General features: G+C 41.3%; 1 protein-coding gene across 2 annotated transcripts in view; it reads left to right on the plus strand.

Moving 5' to 3' along the window:
* Positions 1-26230, plus strand: part of ADIPOR2 (adiponectin receptor 2) — a 44249-nt gene that overhangs the window by 15081 nt on the left and 2938 nt on the right. For both annotated transcript variants that reach the window (XM_041484354.1, XM_041484355.1), the window contains exons 2-7: positions 6958-7190; positions 19604-19723; positions 21556-21727; positions 22165-22351; positions 23412-23599; positions 24795-24988. In XM_041484354.1, the coding sequence (XP_041340288.1) occupies positions 7026-7190; positions 19604-19723; positions 21556-21727; positions 22165-22351; positions 23412-23599; positions 24795-24988 (1026 nt within the window). In that variant the 5' untranslated portion in view covers positions 6958-7025. The remainder of the gene's footprint in view (positions 1-6957; positions 7191-19603; positions 19724-21555; positions 21728-22164; positions 22352-23411; positions 23600-24794; positions 24989-26230) is intronic.

A 26230-nucleotide genomic window follows, 5' to 3' on the forward strand; every position in this document is an offset into this window, starting at 1 on the left:
AACCTGGCCTCTATTAAAATTAGTGATCTCGATGAGGTGATGGTTTGCTGTGCCAGGTGTGGTCTGCCCTTGGTCAACAGGTCATAATAAAGGCTGTGGTGTGCGCATATATAACAATTAAGGGTTAGGCCAACAGATAACTGCCAGTTTTTCATAGGTTAGAAAAATACTGCCTATACAATATACTGTTAAACCTTTGAGGGTGGGGTGCTGCCCTTTGTCACATTGTCCAAGCTGTTTCCCCAGTTTACGTGTTTGACAGAATTTGTGTGTTTCATGGCAAATGATGATCTCATTCCCTCCCACTGGTTAATGTTTTTCCACAGTCACCTGGAGGGCTTGTGACAAACACCAGAGTGCCTCTGGGGTGGGCAGCTGGGAGGAGTGGAGCTGTTTATTGCCCAGAGAGGGGAAAGTGGAACTGCCCCCTCTGGGCACCAGCCAGGCCTTAAATCTGCACATCTAAATAAAGAGGTGTCCACTAAGAAGCTCTGAAGGCAGCTGTCCTAATGATTTGCTGTTGGAAGTTTGCAGCCTGAAATGTGCATATTCCTCTTTGGTTTTAAAACCATGGCTGCAGTGTTTGTTTTTATACAATTGCTCCAGGCCTATGAGCGTTTTCTGGAGCAGCAAAAGATCTTGATTCAGTTTTTAGAGATTGAAACTCAGGCTTCCTAGGAGGAAGGCCAGGGGTATGCTTGCCTATGGATTGCTTTATCTTGGTGCCCTTTACATTCCCATGCTAAGATTCTCTCTGTAGAGGGTTAAAGGAAGTAACCTCAACTTCATGGCGTAGCTCTGGATTTTTTTTTCTGCTCCAAATACTTTGGTTTCTTCATCTTCACCACTCTAAATACTTTGGTTTCTTCATCTTCACTCAGCAGTTTTGTGAATTGGATGTCCTTGAGGCAGTAGTTAAAAGTATGTATTCTGAAATATCACTTAAGAGGAAAGTGATGTTTAATTTCAGTCTTTCACTTGTAGACAGTCTGTGATCCCAAGTGTTACTAACATAGGAGAACTGCATCTTTTTGTTGGCAGCCATGAAGCAAGCTGGTGTGAGTAGCATGCCACAGAAATAAAATCATAAAAGAGCAAAAGATGGGATTTTCTTACTTTGAGAAACTGAGCCACTTAATGAAAAATGAACCAAAAGCAAGTTTTCCAGATCTGGGTTGTGGATATCTGTGGAATCTAATGTGAAAAGAACTTGAACTTCCATTCTCAGTTTTGTACTTCTTTTGTGACAATTCACTTGGTTTTGGTTTATTGAAGAGTAGAACTGATTTACAGCAGTCATCCAGTCTGTAAGGACTGGGCATTGTGCTCTGGGGGTGGGCCAACCTCTGACATAGCTGCAAACTCAGTTAAAAAAATGGGGTCCGATTTGCAGTACAAATTGGACAAATGTTGTAACAATGTAGCGGGATCCTCTGAAATGGAAGCATTCCGATAATGCAGGCAGGCTGCTGGCTTGTTCCCTTTCTTTGAATCCAAATGCATCAGAATGTGCTTGATTGTTTGCCTCTGCAGCCTGCTGTGAAATAGCTTGGTCCAGTGACAGTTTACAAGTTAAAAAGACAGCTTTTTGGCCACTGACCCTCTGCGGGAGTCTAATCTTTGTTTTGTAGATGCCTCTTTATCTAGGGAAATTACATCAAGAAAAGAGGTGTTGGATTACTTCCTCATTGTTCCTCTTTGTTAAAGATGACCTCCAAAGAATTTTTACAGGCTGATTTGTACTTTTCCTTTAGGGTACATTGAGAAAACAAAGTCTTCTGTGAGAATTTCCTTCCTCTCTCGTTCATACAAAGCCTTATTTGCTTTGTTTTTGACTGTAGCTTTAGAGAATATTTGGAATGTTAACTGTGAATGTTTTAACTCCTGAATTGAAAAAGCTCAAGACTGTTAAATTAAAAAAAGATAAAAGTCCCCTTTTTTCAAGTTGGCATTACAACATTACAATCTTATTTGTGAGGGACTACTTGTGACAGAGCCTCCCTACAGAAGATAGTAGTAGGAGAGAACTGCATTTCAATTAGTATACCTTATTTCACTCAAGGTAGCCAGAATCAACTGTTCCATAGGCACAACATTCCCCATCACCCTCTGTAGGCTGTGTTCTTATCCCAGTCAGTCTGTCCATGGGTTGTGGTGGAAGTGCTCTGCCATTTGTACTGTGCTGCCAGTCTGCCAGCTCTGGGAAGGGAATTGTCTATCCTGTTACTAAGGCCTTGCCTAAACATCTTGAATTTGGTGAAGTCTTAGTTCAGTCAGCTTTGCCATTCCACTTGCGTGGTTGTAGCTGTCATGGCACATGGGCACAGGCAAGGCAGGGTTTGTAGATTGATACAGCTTCTCTTATGAGATTTTTCGGGCACTCAAGCCCTTCATTAAATATTAAGCATTAATGAATGTTCTGAGAAATGTGTAGCCTGAAATTTTCACGACAGTCTTTTGTTCTTTTGATAACTTAAGGTCTGTTAGGGGGAATGAGCTAATCTTAGGAGGAATCATCCAGTGTGTATACATTGTTTATGCTGCTTTAATGGATGCTTTGGGAGAGGATCAGCAAGGAAAGAGCATACAGTGAATGCCACTGCCTACCTGAACAGGAAAGTTTCTGCCAGTAAGGCAGTTGAGAGGGGATTGTAGAGAGAAGCAATTTTCATTCTTCTTCCAAATACCAGCTACAACCAGAATTAAATACCTTTTGAGGATCATTCTCATGCTGCTTACATGAAAGAACATACTGACAAGAGTGGAGTACTGGAGAGATTGCTTTGTTTAGGGGTAGTGGGAGGTAGTCTGTGTTTTATTCTCACAAGGGAGCTCTCACAAGGGAGTGACAGATCTTTTAAATTTAATTACAAACACTACTGTTAATGTGTTTTCTTTGTTTTACTACCATGTGTCATCATTTAGCTGAGGCAGTAAATCTGTCCTTGTGCCAGGTGAGTTCTGGGAGGTTGGAAGGGCTGCAGTGCTTATCCTGGGGAGTGTCATACAGAGAATAATAGCATTATCCTGTGGTGCTTAGGTTTGTGTAACTAGTCTTTCCTTATCATCTTTAGGAGTGAAGCAGTGTCCTAAATATGCTGTAGTTGTGGGTGTTGACTCCTGTGACACTGCACAGCTGCAGTGAATGCTGAAATAATGCTGCCTTCTGGTTCTCTTTGGAAAGATGGCAGGGCTGAGCCTCAGCCTGGCACTGACTGTCCTCCGTGGGCTTGGCTGCTGCTGGTTGGCTGCTCCTGGGGCTGTGTGGCGAGGCAGCCACACTGAATTGACTAAAGCCTCGTTTTGTGTTTATGGGCTGTGTTTAGAACCCTGCTTGCATTAAACTGCTAAGTCCTTTCTAAAAGCTGATTGAGCATTTAGGAGTTTTCTGTATTAAAAAACCCAACAGACCAAACTCTGTAGATGCTTTTCTCAGCTTATTTTAAGCACAGCAGGAACTCACTGATTCATCTACATGCTGATATTATGGATGCAATCATTAAGTAGATTTTAAGTCATAATGGCAACTTCCTCTTTAAATGGAAGCTAATTTTAATGAAACCTTTAATTTGCGTGCTACAAAAAATGTTGAAGGACTTCATTTATGAGATTGATAATCTCAACGAGACACAAAACAATATTTTCCAAGTCCTCAAGTGTTCTATAGCTTTCCATTTTCTAGATTTTAATTTTGTGAACTGTTCAGTCTTAGAATGGGGCAGTAAGTATCCTCACAATGGTTCAACCATCATCTCCTGGTTAGATTCTACTATACTTAGATTTCTTAATTTCTTAGGAAAAGGTCATCCTTCACTGAACTGTGAGTCATAAAAACTTTATGACAGACCTTAAAGACTACCTATGCCTTTCCTGTTATAATCTTCACTGCTTTCTTTCATTTGTGAACAAATATTTCAGGCTATTTGCACTTCTATGTTGGCACCTTCCAGTTGCATTCAGTCAGCAGTATATTTTTAAAAAGAAGTGAAACCCAGTAGTGATGCTTTTGGCTTAGCTTTTTTCTTGCTCACTTTTGCATGCTCATTTAGGGCAAGCATATTTAGCACTGTGAGGATCCTGCATGAATGACATGGAAACATCTTAGTTCACTGAACAATCCCACTGTCATTTCAAGAAACAAGAACTTCTATTTCTGCAGAGCTCTAAAGATCAGCTCCACTGCTCAATGCAAATCTGACCCGCTGGAGGTGAAATGCATTTTTTATTTTTAACCTTAGTGAATGCTTGGCAGCGAGTGCTGGTGAAGTAAATCCTCAAGGCCTGATGTAAATTGGCATTCCTCTATCTTCTTTTATTAGGAAAGCCTTTTGCAAGCATCTTAGCCAAATGTGGTTCAGCCTGTTGTGTGGTTGTAGTGTGTCCCAGAGCATTGCTCTCACAATGTCACAGAGGTGATGTAAGGACAGGTATTAGGCAATATTGGTGGTGATGCAGCACACAGTGGCAATGCTATTGCTTAAATCTGGCTTAAAGAAGAACCAGTAAAACTTGCTGGTTAAACGTCTCATGAAATTACCCAATCTGTGGGACTAACTAGGGCTGTTCCTACTGACTACCTGTTTGAAATGTGTGGAATAGCAGGCAGGGGGTGTGTCTGTGTGTAACTGTTGTTTATAAACAGCTGCTCTGCTTACTTGCATTTTTCTGGGTTTAGCTACAGCTTCAGATTGGTTCAGTGTACTTATTGTGGTTTAACCCCAGTGGGCAACTAAGACCCACACAGCTGCTTGCTCACTCTGCCCCAGCGGGATGGGAGAGAGAATGATAAAAGAGAGAACCTGTGGGTTCAGATAAACACAGTTCAATAAGTAAAGCAAAAGTTGTGGATACAAGCAAAGCAAACCAAGGAATTCATTCACCACTTCCCATGGGCAGGCAGGTGTTCAGCCATCCCATCAGCAAAGCCAGGCTCCATCACATGTAATGGTTAGCCCAGCATAGTACTGTACTGAAATTGTCTCTTATAGGTTGCTTTTTAAATTAAGATGTCCATTAGCTTAATTTCGAACTGTAGTTGTTGTTGCTTACTCTTTTCTTTCTTACATCAGTTTTGCCAAATGGCAGTGTGATTATGTCTTCACGTTTCTTGCATAAAAATAAATTGTGAATTGGCTGCTTGAAATATGACAAAACCAGTAAGATTTCAGTTCTGTGGCTTTCTGAATATTTGTTCCTGCTCTTAAAATCTACTTGCTCAACTTCTTCACTGACCTTCCTGTGTAATGTTGCTAAACCTCCTCTTAATTCTCCTGTGGCTCTTGTGTTTACCAAGTAAACAGCTGTGGCCATTTGAGCTGTTGCATCTCAGATGGAGGTTGCTGACCCTGCAGTGAAGGTAGCAGGAAGGTGGGGATGCCATCTGCTCTACTGTCAGATTGTCACCTTACCATCCTGGGTGATTAAAGCACTGTGCCATACTGAACTCGGACAACTTGAGGTGTCATTTAGTTCTGCAGAGTCTGTTACCTGCTCATTAGCAGCTCTCTCCTCTGAGGATTGCCAGGCAGCTGAGGGGATATAATATTACAAACTGCTGCAGCAAAATTAACTATAGCCCATTTGTCAGAGCTGAGAATTATCTTGCAGTGATCATATGTAAATGAAATGAGTTCCTGTAAGGACAGAATACATTATTTATTGGCTTTTTGGAGGTGACATTTTATTACAAAACTGCCAATATCAATTCCCCATCTTATAATTTTAATTTTCCCTCCTACATTATGACAAATTTCAGCATCTTTTATTGGGCAGTAAAACTCCAATTTAATTATGCATACTGGGAAGTTAAAACTTGTTAGATGGGTTGTTTTAATGTTATGTGTTAGTCACATCAGAGCACTTAGGTGCTACACTAAGAAGAATGACACAGGTGATCAGTGGAAAAAGAATAGATCATCATTCAGAGTGATTCTGAAGCCTCAGCTGTGGCTTCACTCTCATAACACATTCTGATGCTTTCTGGCACTCAGACTGCAAAGTTCTCTGGAGATTGTGCCTCCCAAGGCTGCCAGTGTCAAACAGGTCTCTCTGAACTGGCTGCTGAAGTGACACCACACAGGGGCGTACAAAACAAATGGGTAACGAAAAATAGTCTTGATCAGGGCTCAGATTAACAGTGGTCATACATTTTCTGAAAATTTGATCAAATCTTTAGCATTTTGAGTTAAATTTACCCTGAATCCTTTTTGCAGTGTTGTAAGTGTAAAAGACAGTTATTTTCTGAGTAGGAACCATGGGTTATTGTTTTTTGGGGTATTTACCTGTTTCTGATTGCTCTGATGGAATGAACAATGTTTGAATTTGTCTGCTGTAATTCCTTGCACAAGGAAAGATACAAACCCATTCCTGGCAGTGATTTGTGACCATGTTAATTTAAGCAAGGGAAGTATAATCACACTGTGTACTACTGCCCTCCTTGCAGTATGTCTAAAATTAGTTGCTGCTTGAGCTCTGCTTGAGCTTTGCTTGATTGCTATTATACTGATACTTAATGGCCTAGTTTTGGTGAAACCTAGTCTGGATGATCAAGTTTGGGTATGAGCTTCATACCTGCAAAATACAATAATTATAGAGTACCTGAGATAAGTAGTGTATTTCTAAATAATATTAACACCCCGCTGCTTGCAATTTTGTAGATATAATTCATAAAAATTGACTGTGGTTTTGTAGATTTACTGCTTTTTGAAGCTCACTTTCTGTCACCTTTCAAAGTTGTGTTTAACTTGTGTTAGGATATGAAACTGTTAGTGGTCTCAAGATGAGAATTCATTACCCAGCAGTGTAGAAATGTGTGTAATTGATCCTGTGGGATTTTGGGCACATATAAAAGCAGTTGTCATAGCTGTTTGGTAGCTTGTAAGCAAGCTCTTCTTCCAGCCAACTTTTGCATTCCTCTTTTTAACTTCAATTGAGTTACACAAACGATTTTTCTTTCAGAGCCAAGACATAATCAGCCAAACTGAACCAAGAGGAAAGAGAATATTTGAGAAGGCCTCCAGCATCTCATGAACGAACCAACGGAACTCGATAATGCTGGTTCTGCAGAGCCAGGTCTGCGGCTCAGAAAAGGACACATGTCTGACCCTGCAACAGCACAGGCAGCCTTTGAAGAGGACAGCTCTCAACAGAGGCTTCTAGTGGAGCCACCACTGTCTTCTGACCAGGAAAATGTAAGTCATATCATTGATTACCTGTTAGGTTTTCTAGGGAAAATGAGTTTTGACCTACGTGCTTCAGTGTTTTAATCTAACTTTTGGAAATGTGGACCATGAGCCTACAACCTTTTAGTAATAATACCAGGAAGATTCCAGAAGTATTCAGTTGAATAAATGTATGGAAACTTGGGTGACAAGACTGGGTGTAACTAGTTTTACCAGCTTTTCCGTTTTTATTTTGTCCTCAAAGAAATGAGACTTGTACTGGTTTGTGTTCTGCTGAGGTGCTGTTCATACAAAAAGATTTTTGTTCTGTAGTTTTCAATTAATTGTAAGTGAAAGGAGAAGTATTGGCTCTGGCTGCATGTAATCAGAACCTTGGCTAATTGGTATCTTTTTGATGATTAGGACAGAAAAATCTGTTTGCAAGTGTTCTTGCTGGAATTAGACTGAACAGTGCATGGTGCCCTATCTCGGACGGTAGCCAGTAACAGGCTCACAAGGAAGAGCAAAAGGATGGGGAATCCCCTTGTGTTACTTACCTGGGACACTCTCCCAGTCTTTAGCAGCTGTTGGCTCACAGATTTTCTGAGCCAGTGGCAATGTCTGTGAATTTTTGGTGCAGGAACCTCTATAAATTTTAGCAGCCACAACATGCAGAAAAGCATCCACAGCTTTATTAGATGTTCTACAAAGACACAGTCCAAGCACTGGACAAAAGTACCTTCTGGTTAGAGATTTCCAGAACTGTAATTAATGCTTCTCCCAGGATATATTCAGATGGATATCAGCATAGTTAAGTGGAGGAGGCATTCATCTTAGGCTCACTATCCAATTTATCATGGATTAATGAATTTACTGTATCAGCTCAGTCACAGCAACTGTGTGGTTTTAGCCAGCAGCAAAAACATGCTGGTGCTACTTACTGTATGTTGGGCTGTGGCTGTAATTGCATTTGCCACAAGTTCTGGGTGTTGCATGGCCCAGTGTCATGGATCAGCTGACATGAGAACTGGTATTTGCCTTCTCAGCTTGATGAGTTGGAGCCCTTACAGAATTTAGTTCCAAGCATTCTTGTAATGAGAAGTCAGGAGTGGTATTCATGTCTAGTGAGCCAAGCCAGTGCGCTCACAGTTGTTCTGCAATAACTTCTCTAGAACATTCTCAGTATCCTGATAAGGGAAACACCCAGAGTCTTTCTCTGTTTTGTGGAAGGTTGTGAAGCATGTGTTTGAGGTGCAAAGTCTTGGCCAAAACTGGTTAGAAAAAGAAAAGTTGAGTTGTGCTAGCAGATGCTTTGAATTTACATGTTTATTTGTTGGTGTGTTTGGGATCATCTGCTTTGAAGGCTGTTTTCATTCTTGTCTCTGACTTTCCTGGTTGAATAATGAGAGTTACCTGTAGCCTGTGGATGGAATACCCAAGGTAAAAGTCCGTAATTGATTATGTGTTTTAGTTCTTTCTATACATTTGCTTAGCTAAACAGAAATTATCTGGGTGAATCAGTGTTTAATTCTAGCATTTTGGCAATGAAACAGTTGAAATACTTTCATTCTCTCTTTCAGGCATTCGCAGCACATGTTGTCTTTTTGATTTTTTTGCTTTCATCCATACAACAAAAGTCTGTGTTTTTTTCATTTTGGCTCACTACGAATGTTTGGCTTTCTTGTTTTCGATTTCCTCTTTCCTGGTCTTCTAAAGTGGTGTCACAGAAATTTGTTTTTGCTATTTGGGTCTTGCTGTTGCATCTTAATCTGCATCACTTTCTCTGCCATATATGGCCTTGTGCTTTTTAAAATTTTTTTCCAACCTTTTATTCCTGTCCTCTGTGATTTCTTGGGTTTGTTAGTATGATGTCTTTAAATTGTTTTTTGTCTTAAAAGGCTGAATAATTGGTGCTTCTAATGGATCATCCCAAAACACTTTGCTGTCAAAAGTACCAATATTGGCTTGTCAAATGGCCTTTATTATGTGATATTCTGCGATTTTCCAGATAATCTGGAAAAAGCATTATGCTGTACATCTTCCTCTGCCTTGTGTAAGTCTCAGCACAGCTGTTGCTCAAATGTCGGCTGGGATTCACTCATTCTGCTCTGCTGTGCATTCTGGCTCTGTGCATCTGTCTCAGCAGAGCGACGTGTATTCCTTCATTAGCGTGACTTCTGAGTTCAAAAGCCTCATTTTCCTCTGGTCTGGAAGAGATTCATGTTTAGATAACAGTAATGTAAGGATATTGTTCTTGGCTAGGTGGCAATAGTGCTCAGGCACTCAAGCTAAACATAGCCTTATAAAGGGCTCAAGTAGTGCCCACTCCATCAGTGTTCTCGTGCTGAATGCAGCCCCCATGGAGCTGATGGCAGCAATTCCATGCCTTCCATACTGAGGGAAGGCAGTGAGGGCCATGTCATGTCTTGATGGTGGAACCACTGCTGTCATTTAATATTCTTGTAAATGCTTCTACTTAGGAAAAGCTTTTATCATAGTAAATATGTGATCTAAAATGTACTGGACCAAGGACGTGAGGTATTGGTGTAGAAATATGTATATTTTTATCCTGTGATAATGTGGCATTGTTTATTTTCCCAGTGCCTCCTATTACCATGATTATATCATTGCACTCTTATATAAAATCTTATCCAAACTCTCATGTACAAGATTCCTTTCCCTACTTGTATATCCACTTCCTGCTCCACTTGTAGAAGTAAGCAGTCTAAGCTCTTAAGAGGTATTAGTTGATGGATTTTTTGTTGAATTATTTTAATAGTCTAAGAGGGAAGGAATGGAAGCATGTCATTGTGTTGTTCAGAATTAATTTCAATCTTCCTCACAGCTTGCATTGTATACTATGTATTTATAATTTTGATGGACCAAAATATTGGTCCTCATAAGTAATAAAGCATTTTTTTGTCAAGAAAATGAAGATGATATTAAGAAATAAGAGTTACTCCTAAAAGTTTTTTTTTTTTGAGGCTTTTGACCCTGGCACCTACCTGGCATTCAGTAGATACATAGTAGATACAGTAGATACAAAATAGGAAAGAATTACTAGCCATGAGCATAGAACATGCTTATTCAAAATAATAATAGCTCAGCTGCATCCTTCTGCCAGTGCTGTCAGTCTGCCAGTTTTATGACTATTCCTATGAGAAGATACAAATCATATACCATCAATATCCTTTTTATACCTGAACCTCTCAGTCTGTATTTTATTCCATAACTCTTTGTTCTTTCCTGGAGTGCAAATATGTCCATAGATTATCCCGTTTCCAGTGCCAGTTTCAAGGACTAGATACACATCTTGCTGTTTTAAATGTGAAATTAGTATAGTGGCAGGTGAGTGGTGAGCCTTCTGTGACTTGGACAAATAGTAACCATTTGTCTGCATGATAAGCACTTGATTGTGAGAAAAGCATCGAGCAAAAGCTGCATAATTCTTCTCATTCCTTCAGCAGTTTAAACTTATTTTTCTGGTTTACAGTACTTGCTGATAAGGCATTTTTCAGCAGGTGCTTCCCTCCTGTGGCATCCTGGATTGCCTTGCCTTTGGGACAGCATCCTTTCTCCTGTCGCAGAGTTTCTGAGTCTTAACTGCCTTTGTAATTCCAGCAGTGATAGTTCCTAAAGAAATCTCTCCTACTGTGACTTTGTTAAGCTGACACAATCAAATGCATGTGACTTCTTACCATGTGATGAATGGGTCTTTATGCAGCCCTGAAACCCTGTGCTTGACTCTTTCCTTTTGTACTTTAACCTGTCAGTGACAGGAGGTAAACAACAGAACCATTTTCTTTGCCTTTGTTCCAATCTCGAGTTTTCCCCGTGCTTGGATGACGATTCTGTTCATCTTCCACGAAGTTGAGCTGCTTGTGCAGTTGTCCTGTGAGGCACCAAAATGTGCCCGTAAGGTGGAGACGTGTTGCTTTGAAGTGTTTGATAACCTGCAGTAAGGTTCTGGGGAGAGGTTTGTGTAGCCCTCAAGTCGTCTGAATGGGCAGAAGAAATTTGGGTAAATACTCCTCTGGATTGCTTTTCAGGGAGTATGGGCTTTGAAGGGAGAACTTGGTTGACCTCTGACAAATTTCATGATGTCTCCATGTACTTACAGGAATCTTTCTAGAGCATAAATACCAAAGTGACTTGAAGGAGGAAGGCAGAAGGATGTAACAGAATTTCAGGTACAAAAGAGAATTTTTAGAGTAATTTAGAGTGAGCAAATGACTCAAGGCTTTTAACTTGAACTTACTCAAAGCCTTTTCTGTTACACAAGTGTTTATGTATTATCTACAAGAGCAGACTACAGACAGACTTTGGCATTGCAGAAGGATGCATGTAAATAAATGGAATTGTTTACTTGACTTCCTGGTGCATGCCAGCTGAGTGAACAAGACAGGTGAAGTCTTGAAGGTCAAAGAGAGACATTTGAGTCTTAATAGTTTTTCTGGAGGGAAATATTGGTAAATTCTGATTGTGTGAAATTTCATCCTTTGTAGATCTATTTGCAAGTTTCAAACAATTTAGCTTTCTTTTCAGTCTGGCATTTTTCTGTTGGTTCTTTGGAGTTATGACTGAAATCTCAGCATTTACTTCTGCATTTGCCTTCTTCCTCCATTGCATTGCAGGTTTTGTTGGTACAGTGTGAATGGAAGAGGCCTGGTAAAATCAAATTTGAATTCCCACCAAAGTGCATTTCCTTTTGTTCTAAAGCTGATTGTGTTCAAATGTTGTTCTGTAGATTTCTTTATCATTATCTCTTCCATTCCTTCATTTTTGCAACTCTTGGGAAGAAATGTTAATTCTTTGAAAGCATGTGAGCTGACATTTTGCTTCAGATCAAAAGACCTTAACATCTGCATTTCTCCTTCACTTGCTGTTCTGAGAACTGGAAGTAATGTGAATTTCACTCATACTGCTAGTCACTGAAGTAAGTGCTTGAATAGAGTAAATTTTTTTCTACAGAAAACCATTTTTGGATACACAGAGCAGAATATCTCCACGTATTCCCACTTAGACAGTATGAAGATGTTTATGGAGAGGTTTCCAGGCCCCACAGGCCTGAGCTGGTCAGATGCTGGTGCCTCCCTCTCTGGCATTGATGTGCCTGGGTTATGAACAGACTGTCAGAGCTTGAAAGTCTGCAGGAAAGGCAAACTGGTGATGCACTCAGCCTGCATGGGCAGTGCCCAGAAGGCTGGTAACATGTAGGAAATGGCCATTCTCCCTGTCTGCTCTGTCTCCCAGAAAACTCTCTCTGGGGTACCAAGGAATTTGTCCTAGATGATGGTTGTTGAGTTGCAGCTGGATTCAACTGTGTCCTCTTACTGGGGAGTGTTTCTGTGCTCTGGAAGGGCAAGTGTTGCTGCTCAGAGTTTGCTGTCAGCAGGTTTTGTAACCATTGCTTGCTGTGCTGTGTGTTGAAACTAGGAGAGGGAGTGGAGTAGTTCTGTTTATAATTCACTGGCACAACAGTTTCCCTGCACAGGGGTTAGATTCCATGGGTTTTGCCTTTGTTCTCCTGGAGATCCTATCTGCCTGATTTGGGCAGCAGTGGGGAGGGGGTGTCGACCTTTTACAGTGATATAAGAGAAAAAAATAATGTTGTACTGGTGGGTTAACTTGCATCTTCCTCCAACTGTTTCAGATTGATAGACTCTGCTGTTTTGTTAAGTTCAGCAGTACACTTTCAATCTCTCTTTGTTTATTTTTGTAACAGAGCATTTCTTTTTCCATAAGCCCAGCATGCTTGTTTTCTTTTTCTGTTGTCAGGATTAACAATGGCAGAGGAACAGAAAATGGCACATGAGACTCTTCTGCAGTAGAAACAATTTCTACAGGCCCTCCCCCAAGCTACTGCTGAGCACATGTTGGCACTGAGGCCCTGAGTCCTTGTCAGATACTGGGCTTTGACAGAAAATCAGTATAAAATAAAAAAAATCAGCTCAGAGATTCAACAGACCCTTTTCATCTGAAGATATTTGAGAAGGGAGCTAGTTCTAATCAGAGTGTTCTAGCAAGGCTGCTGCAAAATGTGACTTTGTCCTAGGACTATTTGCTAAATGAGTTTTGAATGTTAGTGCTTGTTTTTAATGAGTGCCAGCAAGCAGTCACCCATGACCAGTTGTGTAAAGCTGTTTTCAAGTGCTGTATTAAATGGACTGTATCTTTTATAAGAAGGTGACCTACAAAAGAAAAACACTAAACTCCAGGAACCTCCAAGTACTTGACATTTTGACCAACGGGCCTAAAGGGTTTTTGGCGCTGTGCTAATGAAAGACTTTTTTTGGTCCAGTGACAGCAAAGGCAGCTTTGCACACCCTGCTTAGAGGTTTCCTTTTGGAAATTGGTGTGCCTGTGTTTACAAGCTTGTCAGGGGGAATGTGAATTCTATAGGACAAAGCTGTTGTTTTAAAATAACTTGATATGTGCAGAAGTTAGGGGAAGTCAGGGAAAATTTTATGATGCTGTTTGTTTCCAGTTTATTTCTCTCAACTCAAAGAATATAAGTTGATGAAAAATGCGCAACAGGCTTTTAGGAGAAATGGCATGGCAGCCTGCACTTATTGCTGCTTCCCCCTTGCAAAAGGCTGGTTGAGAAAAGGTCAGTTGACAGAATGGGCACAGAGGAGTTGCTGCTGAAAAAAAGCAATGTGGCCAGCTGAAAGGGATGTTACAGAACTGCCATTAGAAAAATAACATTTTTATATTATAGCTTTGAACGTGTCTTGGCTATTATGCTGAAAGCTCTCGAGTTACTGAATCTGGCACGCTGCCCCAAGGAACATAAAATGATTAGAATGTCATGTTAAGCACTATTAATAATTCATCTGATGAGATCAAGATAAACAAGAGCAAAAACTCAGAGTCATGTCTAGACTTTGTGACTTCAGTTTAATGTGGAGGATAACAGTGGTATTGTAAATGCAGCAACATATGTTTTGTAACTTGAGTTTTAAGAAGAAAATAATGTATAAGTACTGTGTCATATAATATGCCATGACTCAGTGTTAATCAAGACATTTGATTTTTCTGAGCTATCTTGCCTGTGTCCCTACCAAGGCACAGAGTTTTGCCAGGGCACTGATCAAGAAGACAGTGGGGGAGTGTCTGTCAACAGCTGAAGGAAGCAAGAATATTAGAAAAAATTCAGAGTGCATCGTGCTTTGAAAATTCCTGTGGTGGTAGGCTTAGGGCACTGGCGATATCTTGGTGGTGAATTGGCATCACAGACAGCTGAACTTTGAGACATGGGAGTTGATTAACTCCAGAGCTTAATACTACATAGAGGTATGTGCATGGTCAGTTAGGCTCTGGGTAACTGAGTAATGACTCTGTCTGAAAAGAAACTCTAATGCAGAAGACTTGTGCCATTTCTAGGGCCTAGGAGAGTTTTATTGCAGTTGCTAGTTGTCCTGATTTTGACTGGGATAACTAATTTTCTTCCTACTAGCTGGTACAATTCTCTGGTTTGGATTTAGGAGGAGAGTGACACTGGTAACACCCTGATGTTTTAGTTGTTGCTCAGTGCTTACCCTGAGTCAAGGACTTGCAGTGTCTCGTGCTGTGCCAGTGAGGAGAGGCACAGGAGGCTGGGAGGGAGCGTGGCCAGGGCAGCTGACCCGAGCTGGCCAAAGGGATATTCCAGACCGTGGAACACAGAGCCCAGTACACGAACTGGGGGGAGCTGGCTGGGAGCTGCTGGTCTCTGCTGGGAGACAGGACGGGTGTTGGGAGTGAGGGAGAAGGTGACCACATTTTAGAGAGAAAGGTGGCTCCATTCAGATTTAATTTATCTTTTACACTGCACACTCAAATGACAACACTGACAACATTTTCTGAAGTGATGAACCAGAACTTGTTTGTCACCTGTGCAAGGAGCAGTCATGTGCAAACTCTGAAACTTTCTAGAAATCTTTAAACTAATATCAAGAAACTACAGACCCCTTTGCTTGAAATCCATTGAATATAACTTAGTCAAAAGTGGGAAAAATGTTTCTGGAATCTTTTTCTGCAATTATGACTTGACTTCTAACAGGCTTTTCCATAGTAAGAACATTATTAAACAGCGTGTCTGTTAACAAATTTGAGAGTGATGGTATAGAAACTGTTAGTCTGTGTGAGAAGGATAAGCTGTTGTAGTAGTCAAGAGAAGTATGTTGCATTTACTAGAGCAGGTTTTACTGTACTTTTCTTTGTAACAGGATCTTTGGCTATGTGATCTGACATTTTTGGACTGCATTCAGAAGATAAATTCTTGTACTAAATGTAAACTTTTTTTTCACCTTTTGTGCCATTGCTATAAAAGTGAAATTTTACTGTTAAACTTACTTAATGATCAGCACTGTGCAATTGAGCTCTTGGGTTTCTTGCTCTTCGTTTGCTCTGGTTCTCTGAGCCTTGGGATTGGTATTCAACCTTTTTGATCTCTACCAAAATATGCTCTGGAATTCTTGTTTAGGTGATGATCTGTTCCTGGAAGTGTGTTGCCTGGTTCTCTGTACAAAGTGATATAATTAAGTCTGATTTCTACCTTTACATTTACATTCTTGTCTGTCACTGTTATCACAAAAGAATCTGTAACACTTAACAAAGTAAAGTGAATATTGATAAACCAGTAAAGCTGGTTCCTCTGGATATTTTCACTTGTCCTTCAGATTTATTTTATTCTCTGGTACCGTTACTCAACTCAGATTGTGTTTTTACATCTGTTGGATAATTTCCATCTCATAGATACCTGTACTGGTTTTTAGTAGCTTTAACACTTTGTGAATTTGCAAAGGAAGTAGGATGAAAATTGGAACCATTGCTTGACATTTCCATAGAGTTAAGTGTCCAGACCTTTTAGAGTGTTCGTATCCAGAAGCCATGATTTTTGATTAATGTGAAAGACTGATTGTAGGCATGGCTGCATGTGTTCAGCAGAAGAGTGACAGCTGCTGATTGTAACAAGTTTGCTTCTTACAAACCAGGGGGTTTATTTAAAGATACTCTAAAATGCTCTGAAGACTTCACAGAATTGTCTAGTCAAATCTGAGATGCTTTAAGAAAGGTTGAGTAAATTAGATGATGTAAAAGAACATCTGAAGATTGAGCTGAGTGAAAATCCCTTTGGCCTATGGCCTAGAAACTACAAAGGCAAAAGTTATTCTTGAAGCACTTAATTCAGGATATACCATAGCTCATTAAAAGTGGATGATCAGAGTTTTCTTCTGGCCTCTCATTTCTGCACAGTTTTAGGCAAGTGATACTATTTACCCAATATGTTTCTAATTTCAAAATGTGATTCTGTGGGCAGGACTTAGAAAAGTTGAAAATGTGTCCTAAAAGAATGTGCTTGCTTATGTTGTTATGGTCTAGAATTACTCATGAATTTCTGATACAGTCAGCTGAAGATAAGAAAATAATGAGTCCTGAGATGTGATGGAAGTTGTCACAGTAGAAATATTGCAATATGCCTCCTGAGCAGAAGAGTGGTATTCTTTCCTTTCAGTCATTGACTTGAGAACTGAAGGTCAATAGACTCCTTCAGATATCCAAATGAAAACTGGTTTTGGTGTTGCCCTCCACTGCAGATTTCTGACTTTCACCAAGCACAGTTTACTTATTTCCCAATGAGACACTACAGGAGGGAGTCAAGGGAGGATGGGTGTTCCAGAACAGGCCTCCTTTTGCCTCCTTAGCAAGAAAAGGACTGAGAAGCTGAGATTTAGGTTTTTTCCCCTTGGATGCTAATTTTGAAGTTTTAATGGCAGGAAGGAGATAGTAAAATCAATTCCATTTTTTGGCAGTAATCTGGGCTGTGTATATGATATGAATTCCTTTTATCACCAAAAGAAGCTCAGTAATGATTTGCTTGTAGGCACATGGCCAAAATGCAAAGATTTTGGACTAGCTCAGAAATAGCTGTGCTCTTCAAGCTTTACAGTCTGTTCAAATTTTAAGCCTTCCCATTATTCTAGAAATGGGAGTATGTGCAGAGGGGGAAATGAACATTTTTTGGCTTTGAGTCACTGGGCAGACTGCAATGAATACAGGCTTTGATTCTGTAAGGGACCTTTTTCCCTTCAGTCCACCCAGTTGTGTAAATTGAGGGTTACTAACTTGTCCACCCCATTTGAGCTGGTTATTGTGTGCTGCTGGGGGAGGGAATTCTAGAGCAGCTAAAAGGCACAGCCGTGCTGCTTCTTTCAGATGCACTGGAACTTAAATGCCAGCCTTGCTTTTCCATAAGGCATGCTCTTGGAAACCAAAGGTTTCTTTGGTTTCTAAATTGTGCAGACTATCCATGAGCATTTCCCCCAGACCTCCATGGCAGGGCACTTAGACTAGTTGATCTTTACAGCTGCCTTCTAACCCAACTCATTCTGTGTTTCTATGACCTTGAGTTAATTATTTATGATATTGAAAACCAAGAATCCTAGAGAGCTCCATTAGTAGAAAAAGCCAGTAAAATTGACAGTGTGGGGCAGCAATGTCAGTGAATGTTGTTGAGTCACAATGAAACCAAATTTGCTTTTTATTCCTGTGCCTAGCAGGAATTGTGCCTATTTTAGAAGGATATTAAAGCTATTTGCATCTTTCTGTTGCCCGGTGCCTTTCTGAATAGGACTAATGGGCTAACCTAGGCAGAGTGAGTGTATTTAATATTCTTTTTCTGCTGGAGAATCTGCTTAGAGCTGGTCAATATACCAATCACTGCTGTAAAATACAAGATATTGTTCAGAGGAATTGTTCCCTGGAATGATGAATGAAGGTGAGTAGACAGTGCAAGGTACATGAGTTATTTGTTTAGGCAATCAAGTTTTCCTAGTGAGGTCATACATAAAACTTGAAGGATGTGTAGTGTGTGTTACATACCAGAAAGTGCGTTCTGGGTAAGCAAAATTGGGTCAAGAACTGGGATGGGGCCTCTTTGAAAGATGAAGCTTCAGTGACAACTGCAAGGCTTAGGTATTGCAGGGCTTGGGCACAAAACAGGTGTGAACATGTCATTTCTCTGTCAAAACCCCCAAAAATATTGAAGGCTCTGCATAGCTCACAGTAGGCTGGAAGAAGTCTCCTTTTATTTATTCAAAAATGAGAATTTTAAGCAGCTTACTGAGTTAACTTGACAGAAATAGTTAATAAGGCTTGACACCAAGGAGAGAGCTGTAATGTGGGACAAATGCACAGCCAGCTCCCATTCCTGGCTTGAAAGTTCAGGGCATTAATCTGAACATTACTGATAATAATTGGTAAATAAAGTAAGTGAGGTTATATACTGTATTCTCAGTCACTTTGGATGGTATTATTGATACATCATCTTGATTTTAAAGTTGTTAACTGTGGTATGGGAATAGGAGGGGGAAAGGTGCTCTAGGAGGCCAGTCTCCCTCTGTGCTGTGCAGCTTTCTTGGCCTGGCCATGGGGTGTGTGCCAGCTTTCTGCATTAAGTCTTGAGGGTGCAAAAAGCTCCTTCTCTCCTTCCTAGCTTCCTCCACTTTGTTTACATTGGAAGTTGAAATGTTGAATGGAGTCTTTGATGGGCCACGAGCATTGTAGGAAGCAAACAGGAATGTAGAACTTCCATGGCCCCCTGCTTTTCTTCTCCATGGGAAGCTGGAGTGTATCAAAATATGCAGATGATGTGATAAATCATGATAGAGCAGAAAACTACCACACTGTTCCTGTACAGTTATTAATGATGTGCACCAGCCTGATATCCCAGCTCAGCGGATTATTTTGGTTTTCCTTTTCATAATTCTCTTGGTACACCCTGAGGATATGAATGTTTCTCTTTATTTGAACTTGGCTTAAAACTCTGATCCCTGTTACTGCTTTTCTTTGATAACTTGCCTTTGTCTAACTGGCAGAAGTTTCATAGTAGTTTCTGAAATACCTTGAAAAATCAAATGAATGAGTAAATTCCAGTACTGGATTACAAACTGAACAGAATTGTCAGTTAAACAGAATAGATTTTCAGATCTGGAGTGCAAATTGAGGTGAAACATTTCTAACAAGGTAAATGGATTCCTCTCCTTGACTTACCTTTTATTACCCTGAAATGCCAGATACATTATAGAGGCATTAACACTGGCACAGTGACATTGAAACATAAAATAGGGAGTAATCCTTCCCCAGAGGTGGGAAGGCTGCAAGCCTCAGACTCCATATCTGGGATTTAATGAAGCGTGACTTAGAGGAGCACTGCTGGCTTCCAAACCTGCTGGAAACATATGCAGAATGGATTAGACATGTGAGTTGTTCTCAGATACCTAAGAATGTAATCTTTTTTTTTTTTTTTTGCTTGTTCTTCTGAATTCTTTTCTCAGTGCCGTACAAGGAGAGACTTCTTTATTTGCCAAGACCTCAAATCATAGCTTTGTATGGAAAACAGAATCACCTTCCTCTGTTTATCTTTCTACAAAGTGTTTTCTCTGTTGTTTTTTTTTCAGTGTTCTGAAGATAATAAACACAATGATGAGCCACCTCAAGAAGATGAAGGTTTTATGGGAATGTCACCTCTTCTACAAGCCCACCATGCTATGGAGAGAATGGAAGAATTCGTGTGTAAGGTAAGGGCACATGGAAACTGCTGAAGTAATTCCCTTTTCTGGGAAGCTCCAGTGGGCAGCAGACTGTACTTGGAGAAGCTGCACTGCTAATGTGAGGGAGAGGAGGTTCTCACTGTCCCCAAATGGATATCTCATGTTCTAAGTGCCAATACTGTGCTTCCTCAGCATCTGTCTGTCATACAGGATTAAATTTTAGAGCTTGGAACAACAGGGATTTACATCTGAGACTCCAAAGCTGATCATGCAACTCAGGTGTGTCCCTTGAGAAACACCTGTGAGTGCAAAGCAGAACAAAAGCCTTCTGGTTCAAGGCACTTTGACTTACAAGGTCATTTGACCTGATTTCTTCAGATTTGCAAATATTTTGCTTTTCCAGCACCATTTGCATCTCTTGTAGAATAAGCTTTGTGCCTGACTTGAAAACAATGCTGTATTGAAACCGTATGTAAGTAAATCCATTGTACATTTTGTCATTGTTGACCTTGGCTCAATTTTTGCTACTTTTTAGAGCCACTGGGCTGTGTCAGTCTCTGGCCCTCCTTTCTTGCTGAAAGGAATGCTGCCCCTTTATACACTGGTTCCTGCTGGTTTTATGAGCTATTTTGGATATTTTTACAGAGGGACCCTAGTGACTTGGTGGTCTTTGGTGTATGGATCATTTTGATTTTTTGCTTTTGTTGATATTTTTTTTACTATGCATCTTTTCCTCTTTTAAAATATTTCGTAGGGTGGATTGTGTAAAATGAATTCCCTCCTTCTGTTTCTACCTCAATTCACATTTTTTGTTCATGAACTAAACCAGTTATTTCCTTGTTGAATGTATTTAAGTACCCAGTCTTTAACTGGGCTGGTTATTCTGAATGGCTTTGTTTTGTTTCCATGCACGAGTGTGGAGAATTGATTTAAAAACTCGGAGCTCTTATTGTTGAAACCGAAATAAGAATGTAGCTTGTTAAACTTAGTGTTTCAGGAACCTTCAGCCTTGCTCCTGTAACTCTAGCCAGCCAGCAAGCCCACGGAAGCCTGCAGAAACAGCCCCGGTACATAAAGCAGCTCCCTGCTCCCCCCGTCCTTGGCGGTGCTGCCCCTCTGAAGCCTCCATGTGTCTTGTGTTACTGCAGCAGTGCTGGGAACATCTGTGCACACTTATTTCCTCTGGAGCCAGCTGCAAGAATAGCTCTGTGCACAAACCCCCTCTCTCCCTTTAAAGAAGAAATCCCATGGAACTGAGAGTCATGAGTCTGTTGCCTTAACTGCTCTGTCACTGTTTGTGAGCTTGGGAGTATTTTTTTCCCAATCTGAATAAGGGGGTTGGACTCTTCTTGCTGGCCTTTCACATTTTCTTGCTGGCCTCTCACATTTCACATTTTCTGGCCCCTATTAGTGCTCATGGGTAGCTTCTTTTGCTAGCAGATACACAGTCAGGTTGGCTTGTGGTGGAGGAACAGGCTTATTTATTTATTGGAGAGAACTAGGTGTAGGCTTCTTCAGTTAAATGGAGAAGGTGGCCTGTAAAATAACAGAATGTGGAAGTGAATTAAATGTTTTCTCTTCATCAGCAGTAAAAACACCCAACAGCCTCCCTGTCCAGTGGAATGCTGAAGTATTTCTTTCTCTGATGGTGCAGTTCATAATGGTGCAGTTTTGAACTGGGAACAGAGACTTTAGCATGATATTTCAAGTGTAGAACCTTTTCCCCAGAGATGTTCCATCAGCTCTCCTCTGTTCACTGTACTCACAGGTTAACTCCAGCACTTGTACTAATTTCTGACTATTCCATGCACTGAAGGAGCTCCAGTCCCTGCATGTCACTGAACTCTTGTAACCCCTAGGTGTGGGAGGGCCGATGGAGAGTCATTCCCCACGACGTTCTGCCTGACTGGCTGAAGGACAATGACTACCTGCTGCATGGCCACAGACCACCCATGCCTTCCTTCCGGGCTTGCTTCAAGAGCATCTTCAGAATACACACAGAGACTGGCAACATCTGGACTCATCTCCTAGGTACTCTCAGTTTGCTTTAATCTAATCCTGAATCTCATCCAATGGTTTTGTTGTTCTCAAAGAAAAGAGAGCAAGATAGAAAGGTCTGTGGGGTTGTCAGCATTATCATTCCACTGGTAACCTGTAAATTAGCAGCTTGGTATCCCTCTCCTAATTTCGTCCCATCAGGATTGGATTGGACTTGCTTAATTATGGCATACTATACAAACAAATGCATTAAACATTTCCTAACAAATAAATTACTGTTAGATCCTTCTTTTCCCAAGTGTGTAGGTGTTAATTGGGATTGCATTTCTTGCCACAGGAACACACTTAAGTTGCAGCTTCTCTGAATGTTTTCACCTTATGAGAGCCTTGAAGGGAAGTGGTGATGCTTGTAGAAAGAAGAGCTTTCAGTATGCATGAGCTTGACACCTCTCTGCCTTGCTGTTTTTCAGGATGTGTGTTCTTCCTTTGTCTGGGAATCTTCTACATGTTCCGGCCAAACATGTCCTTCGTAGCACCTGTGCAGGAGAAAGTGGTCGTTGGGTTGTTCTTCTTGGGAGCCATCCTCTGCCTCTCCTTCTCATGGCTCTTCCACACAGTTTATTGCCACTCAGAAGGTGTTTCCCGGCTCTTCTCCAAGTAAGTGCCTAGAGAACAGGGCAGGCCAAATAGGAAACAGGTGGGAAAACAGGGCTGGGATTTGTGCCTGGAGCCCCAGTGTGGGAGTTGTTCATTTCATGACTGCATGTACTTTGGAACAGAGTTGAGCAGAGATTTAATGCAGCTTCTTCTAATTATAGTTTGTTTCAACATGAGTTTTTGTGCTGTCATTTGAGTCTTAAAACTCCATCATTTTCTGCTGTTTGGCAGGCATGTGCTTGCATCTTGCTGCTGTAAGTAATATGCCTTGAGCTTAGTTGCAGGACTTTGAATTTTTAGTGCAACCGTTACTTCTTGTCATTTCAGCTGTGCTGACTTTGAACCTGAAACTTATGTAAGACAGTTCCACAGTGTGTATCAAGATGTCTTGGTCTTTTGGTTTTACTGCATGTTCTTTTTTTTGGCTGGCTGCTGAATATCTGATATTTCCTAAAACTACTCAAGCAGGATTCTGTAATCTGCAAGACCACCTCTAAAGTAGCTCAGCAGTTAAAGTCCCCTACTGAAAAATTAACTCCTTCGGCTTTTGCAGGGGTTTTTTGTCAGGGTGTGGTAAAAAGCAGTGGCTGTGGATTTCCTTTTTTTTTACATGGGTGCACAAAAAACCAGTGTGGTTGATTGCAGCGTTATTCCACTGTGGTCACTGAAGCTGATGCCCAACTAACTCTTACTTGTCAGATACTGAAGTGTCTGCCTTGGCTGTGTTCTCAGAAGATACTGTGTGCCCTGTCTTTAGATGGCTCTTGCAGTGCTTTTTTCCTCATCTGAAACTAAAATGTGAGTTTTCCTCACAAAGCTTTGGTCTAAAGGCTGCTGAAGGTATTGCTGATGTCTGTCTCAAAAATGGCCTTCCTGGCTGTCTGTCAAGGTAATCCATTGCTGCAGGTGGGAGAGTTGCTGTCAGGACCTTAGCTGCAACAGTGAGAGTAATTTAGTTGCACTGAGAAGTAGACAGTTGCTCTACTAAAGAAGAGTGTGTAGGTGTGAGGATTTCCAAAGGTTCACACTTCTTATGACATTGATTTTTGTTCTCTTCTAGGCTGGATTATTCTGGCATTGCACTCCTCATAATGGGCAGCTTTGTACCATGGCTGTACTACTCCTTCTATTGCAACCCTCAGCCTTGCTTCATCTACTTGATTGTGATTTGTGTCCTGGGCATTGCAGCCATAATTGTCTCACAATGGGACATGTTTGCCACCCCTGAATACCGGGGTGTAAGGGCAGGTAAGACCTGAAATTAACTGTTCTGCTTCTTGACTGCCTTTCCTGCTTCCTGCTTGCCACTTGGAAAAGCCACCTTGGGAAGACTTAAGAGAGTTTAATTTTATAGACCTAATATTCTTGAACTGGGAACTTGGTGGGTTTTCTTTCAGCATTTATTGTACCCAGCTGGGTGCACAGATAAGGGCTGGTGCAAGTCCTGGAGGTGCATTCCTGAAATGGACAGTAACACATGCAGTAGGAAAGGTGGTGCAAAGGATTTCTAGCTGCATCTAGCAACTTTGTTCTCAAAAAAGGACTGACTGCTTGGTGTGTGTATGTGTACTTGTGCTTTTTTTTTTAACACTAGACTCAGACTCTAACAAATCATTGAATGATTGAATTAATGTGAATGATTTGCCTGGATAAAACACAGAGTTAAGGTAAAGACTGGTTTTCTCTTCGCATCATCAAAAGAGCAAAACGAGATTTGGTTTCACATTTTAAGGTAGGAAGAAAGAGAGCTTTAGGGGGCAGCTATGGAATGTGCACACAGCTGGGTTGAATAGTAATATTTCTTGTTTCTTAACCTGCACATGCTGTCTACAGTAAATCTAGATTTCCTGGACAGGTTTGGGTACCTTCAGAGCATTCAGCTTTCCAAACTTAAAATCTCTATACAGGACATGAATATTCCCCCCATGCCCACTGTTTTTACAAGTTTTCTGTCCTTGCTGCTAAAATCTAAACAAATAATCAGTGTTCTCTTATATGGCTGATCAGAAGAGCACAGATGCTGCTTTTCTGTTTGGTAGGAGTACTTGTGCAGCATATGATAAACAGTCTCTTTGTTGTGTCTCCTTGTCTTGCTCTTGAGCGTTGTGGTGAAGTGAGGCTCGGTCTGTGTGGTCTCAGTTCCCTCTACAGGCCAAGAGCAGGAACTGGCCTCACCTGCATTGGAGCTGGCAGGCACAGTCAGTAAATGAAATATTCCAGCTATCTGCTGGGACATATAACTGAGTAGCTTCTGGTATACGAAGGAAGTTGTGCATTCTTTAGCTTCCTTTCCAATAAATCTCTTCTGGGGACCTGCAGCTTCCAGAGCTGTCACCCCTCTGCTGCTTTGGCAAATGCTGAGTTTTCCTTCCATAGCTTTTGTATTTTCATTGTCTCCCTCTGCCTTCAAACCTGACTCTCCCACATTTTCTTTACCTCCCAGGAGTATTTCTAGGTCTGGGTCTTAGTGGGGTAATTCCCACTCTGCACTTTGTCATCTCTGAGGGGCTCCTGAAAGCAGCCACAATGGGGCAGATAGGCTGGCTGGCACTCATGGCATGCCTGTACATCACTGGTGCTGCACTCTATGCTGCCCGCATCCCGGAGAGATTCTTCCCTGGCAAGTGTGACATCTGGGTGAGTGACTGATGAGGAGACCAGTTTGACAGCTGGTTCCCCTTGAGCCTCAAGGATGTTGTGTCAATGTTTTCTTACTGCACCAGAAGCTGTAGGTCTTCAGGGGCCAAATGACTCTGGGCTCTCTGAGCCTGGCTGAGCTGGTGCCTCTCTTCCCAAGTTGTCACAGCCTGGCTGGTCTGAGGTAACTGCTGGCGTGCAGATTCACCTCAGTACATTCCTGGATAGCTTTAACAGATGGGCAAGGAGCTGCAAACATTTGTGTGTGTGTGTGTGCTGAGCATCCTGCCAAGACACGTCTTTACCTTGCTTCTGTGCAGAGCAGTACGTGGTCATTTCATTGATGTTCAGTGTGTTCTCTGGGATCTTCCCATGTCTGGCTCCTCATCTTGTATAGCCAGGGAAATGCTGGACAGAGATGGTAGGATTTGGGGGGGATCTCTGGCCCAGAAGAAGGAATAGTGGGGTTAGCAAGTGGGTGGGGGGAAACTTGGTATGAGGGGAAGAATCATGGAAACTGGAGGAGAAATACCTGAGGAAAATGTAAGGAGAGAAGCTGGGTGGAGCAAGAGTAGAGATGAGGGGAAGTGGCCCTTTGGAGGGCCGCTGTACTTGCACTCAGGATAGTTTGAGACCCCTAAAGAAGAACAGAAGTGAGAACTGGGGTGTTTGAGCAGCTCGTGCACAGCACCAGTTTGCTTGGTTGGTTTGTTACTATAATGAGCTAAGCTCCAAAAGCACTGGTGTGCCAGCAACTCTTCCAAGCTTCCCATGAAGCCTGCAAATACACATTTGTAGGAGTATTTCAGGAGCATTATCCATGTTGGTGTGGCTTCCCTCAGACAAGGGCATGCTTTGTCATGTAGCTCCCTCAGAGTTTTCATTCTGCTCTACTCCAGTCAGTGACATCCTGGGCATTCATTCACAACATCCAGTTGTTTCTAGGTGTTAATACAATATCATGTTTTTCTGTTCTGTTCCTCTGTGGTAGAGAAATAAAATACCAGCATGCAGAATCCACTTGGTAAAACTTACACCTGTGAGCAGAGCAGTTGGTCCCCGTTATCTGTATGAAAGGGCCATTTTTGTCCATAAACCACCAGCGTGTCTTGTGAAGGAGCTAATTTTGAAAGTGTCCTGCTTAAGCCCTTTGCCTAAGGTTCTGAAATTCTCCTTGTCCCTTTGCAAACATGACTTAGAGCAGCTCTTCAGCACTTTCTTTGTTTGACCAGCTGGTTCAGA

The sequence above is a fragment of the Pyrgilauda ruficollis genome, unplaced genomic scaffold, assembly GCF_017590135.1.
Source record: "Pyrgilauda ruficollis isolate IOZ18807 unplaced genomic scaffold, ASM1759013v1 scaffold66, whole genome shotgun sequence".
In the NCBI taxonomy this organism is placed as follows: domain Eukaryota; kingdom Metazoa; phylum Chordata; class Aves; order Passeriformes; family Passeridae; genus Pyrgilauda; species Pyrgilauda ruficollis.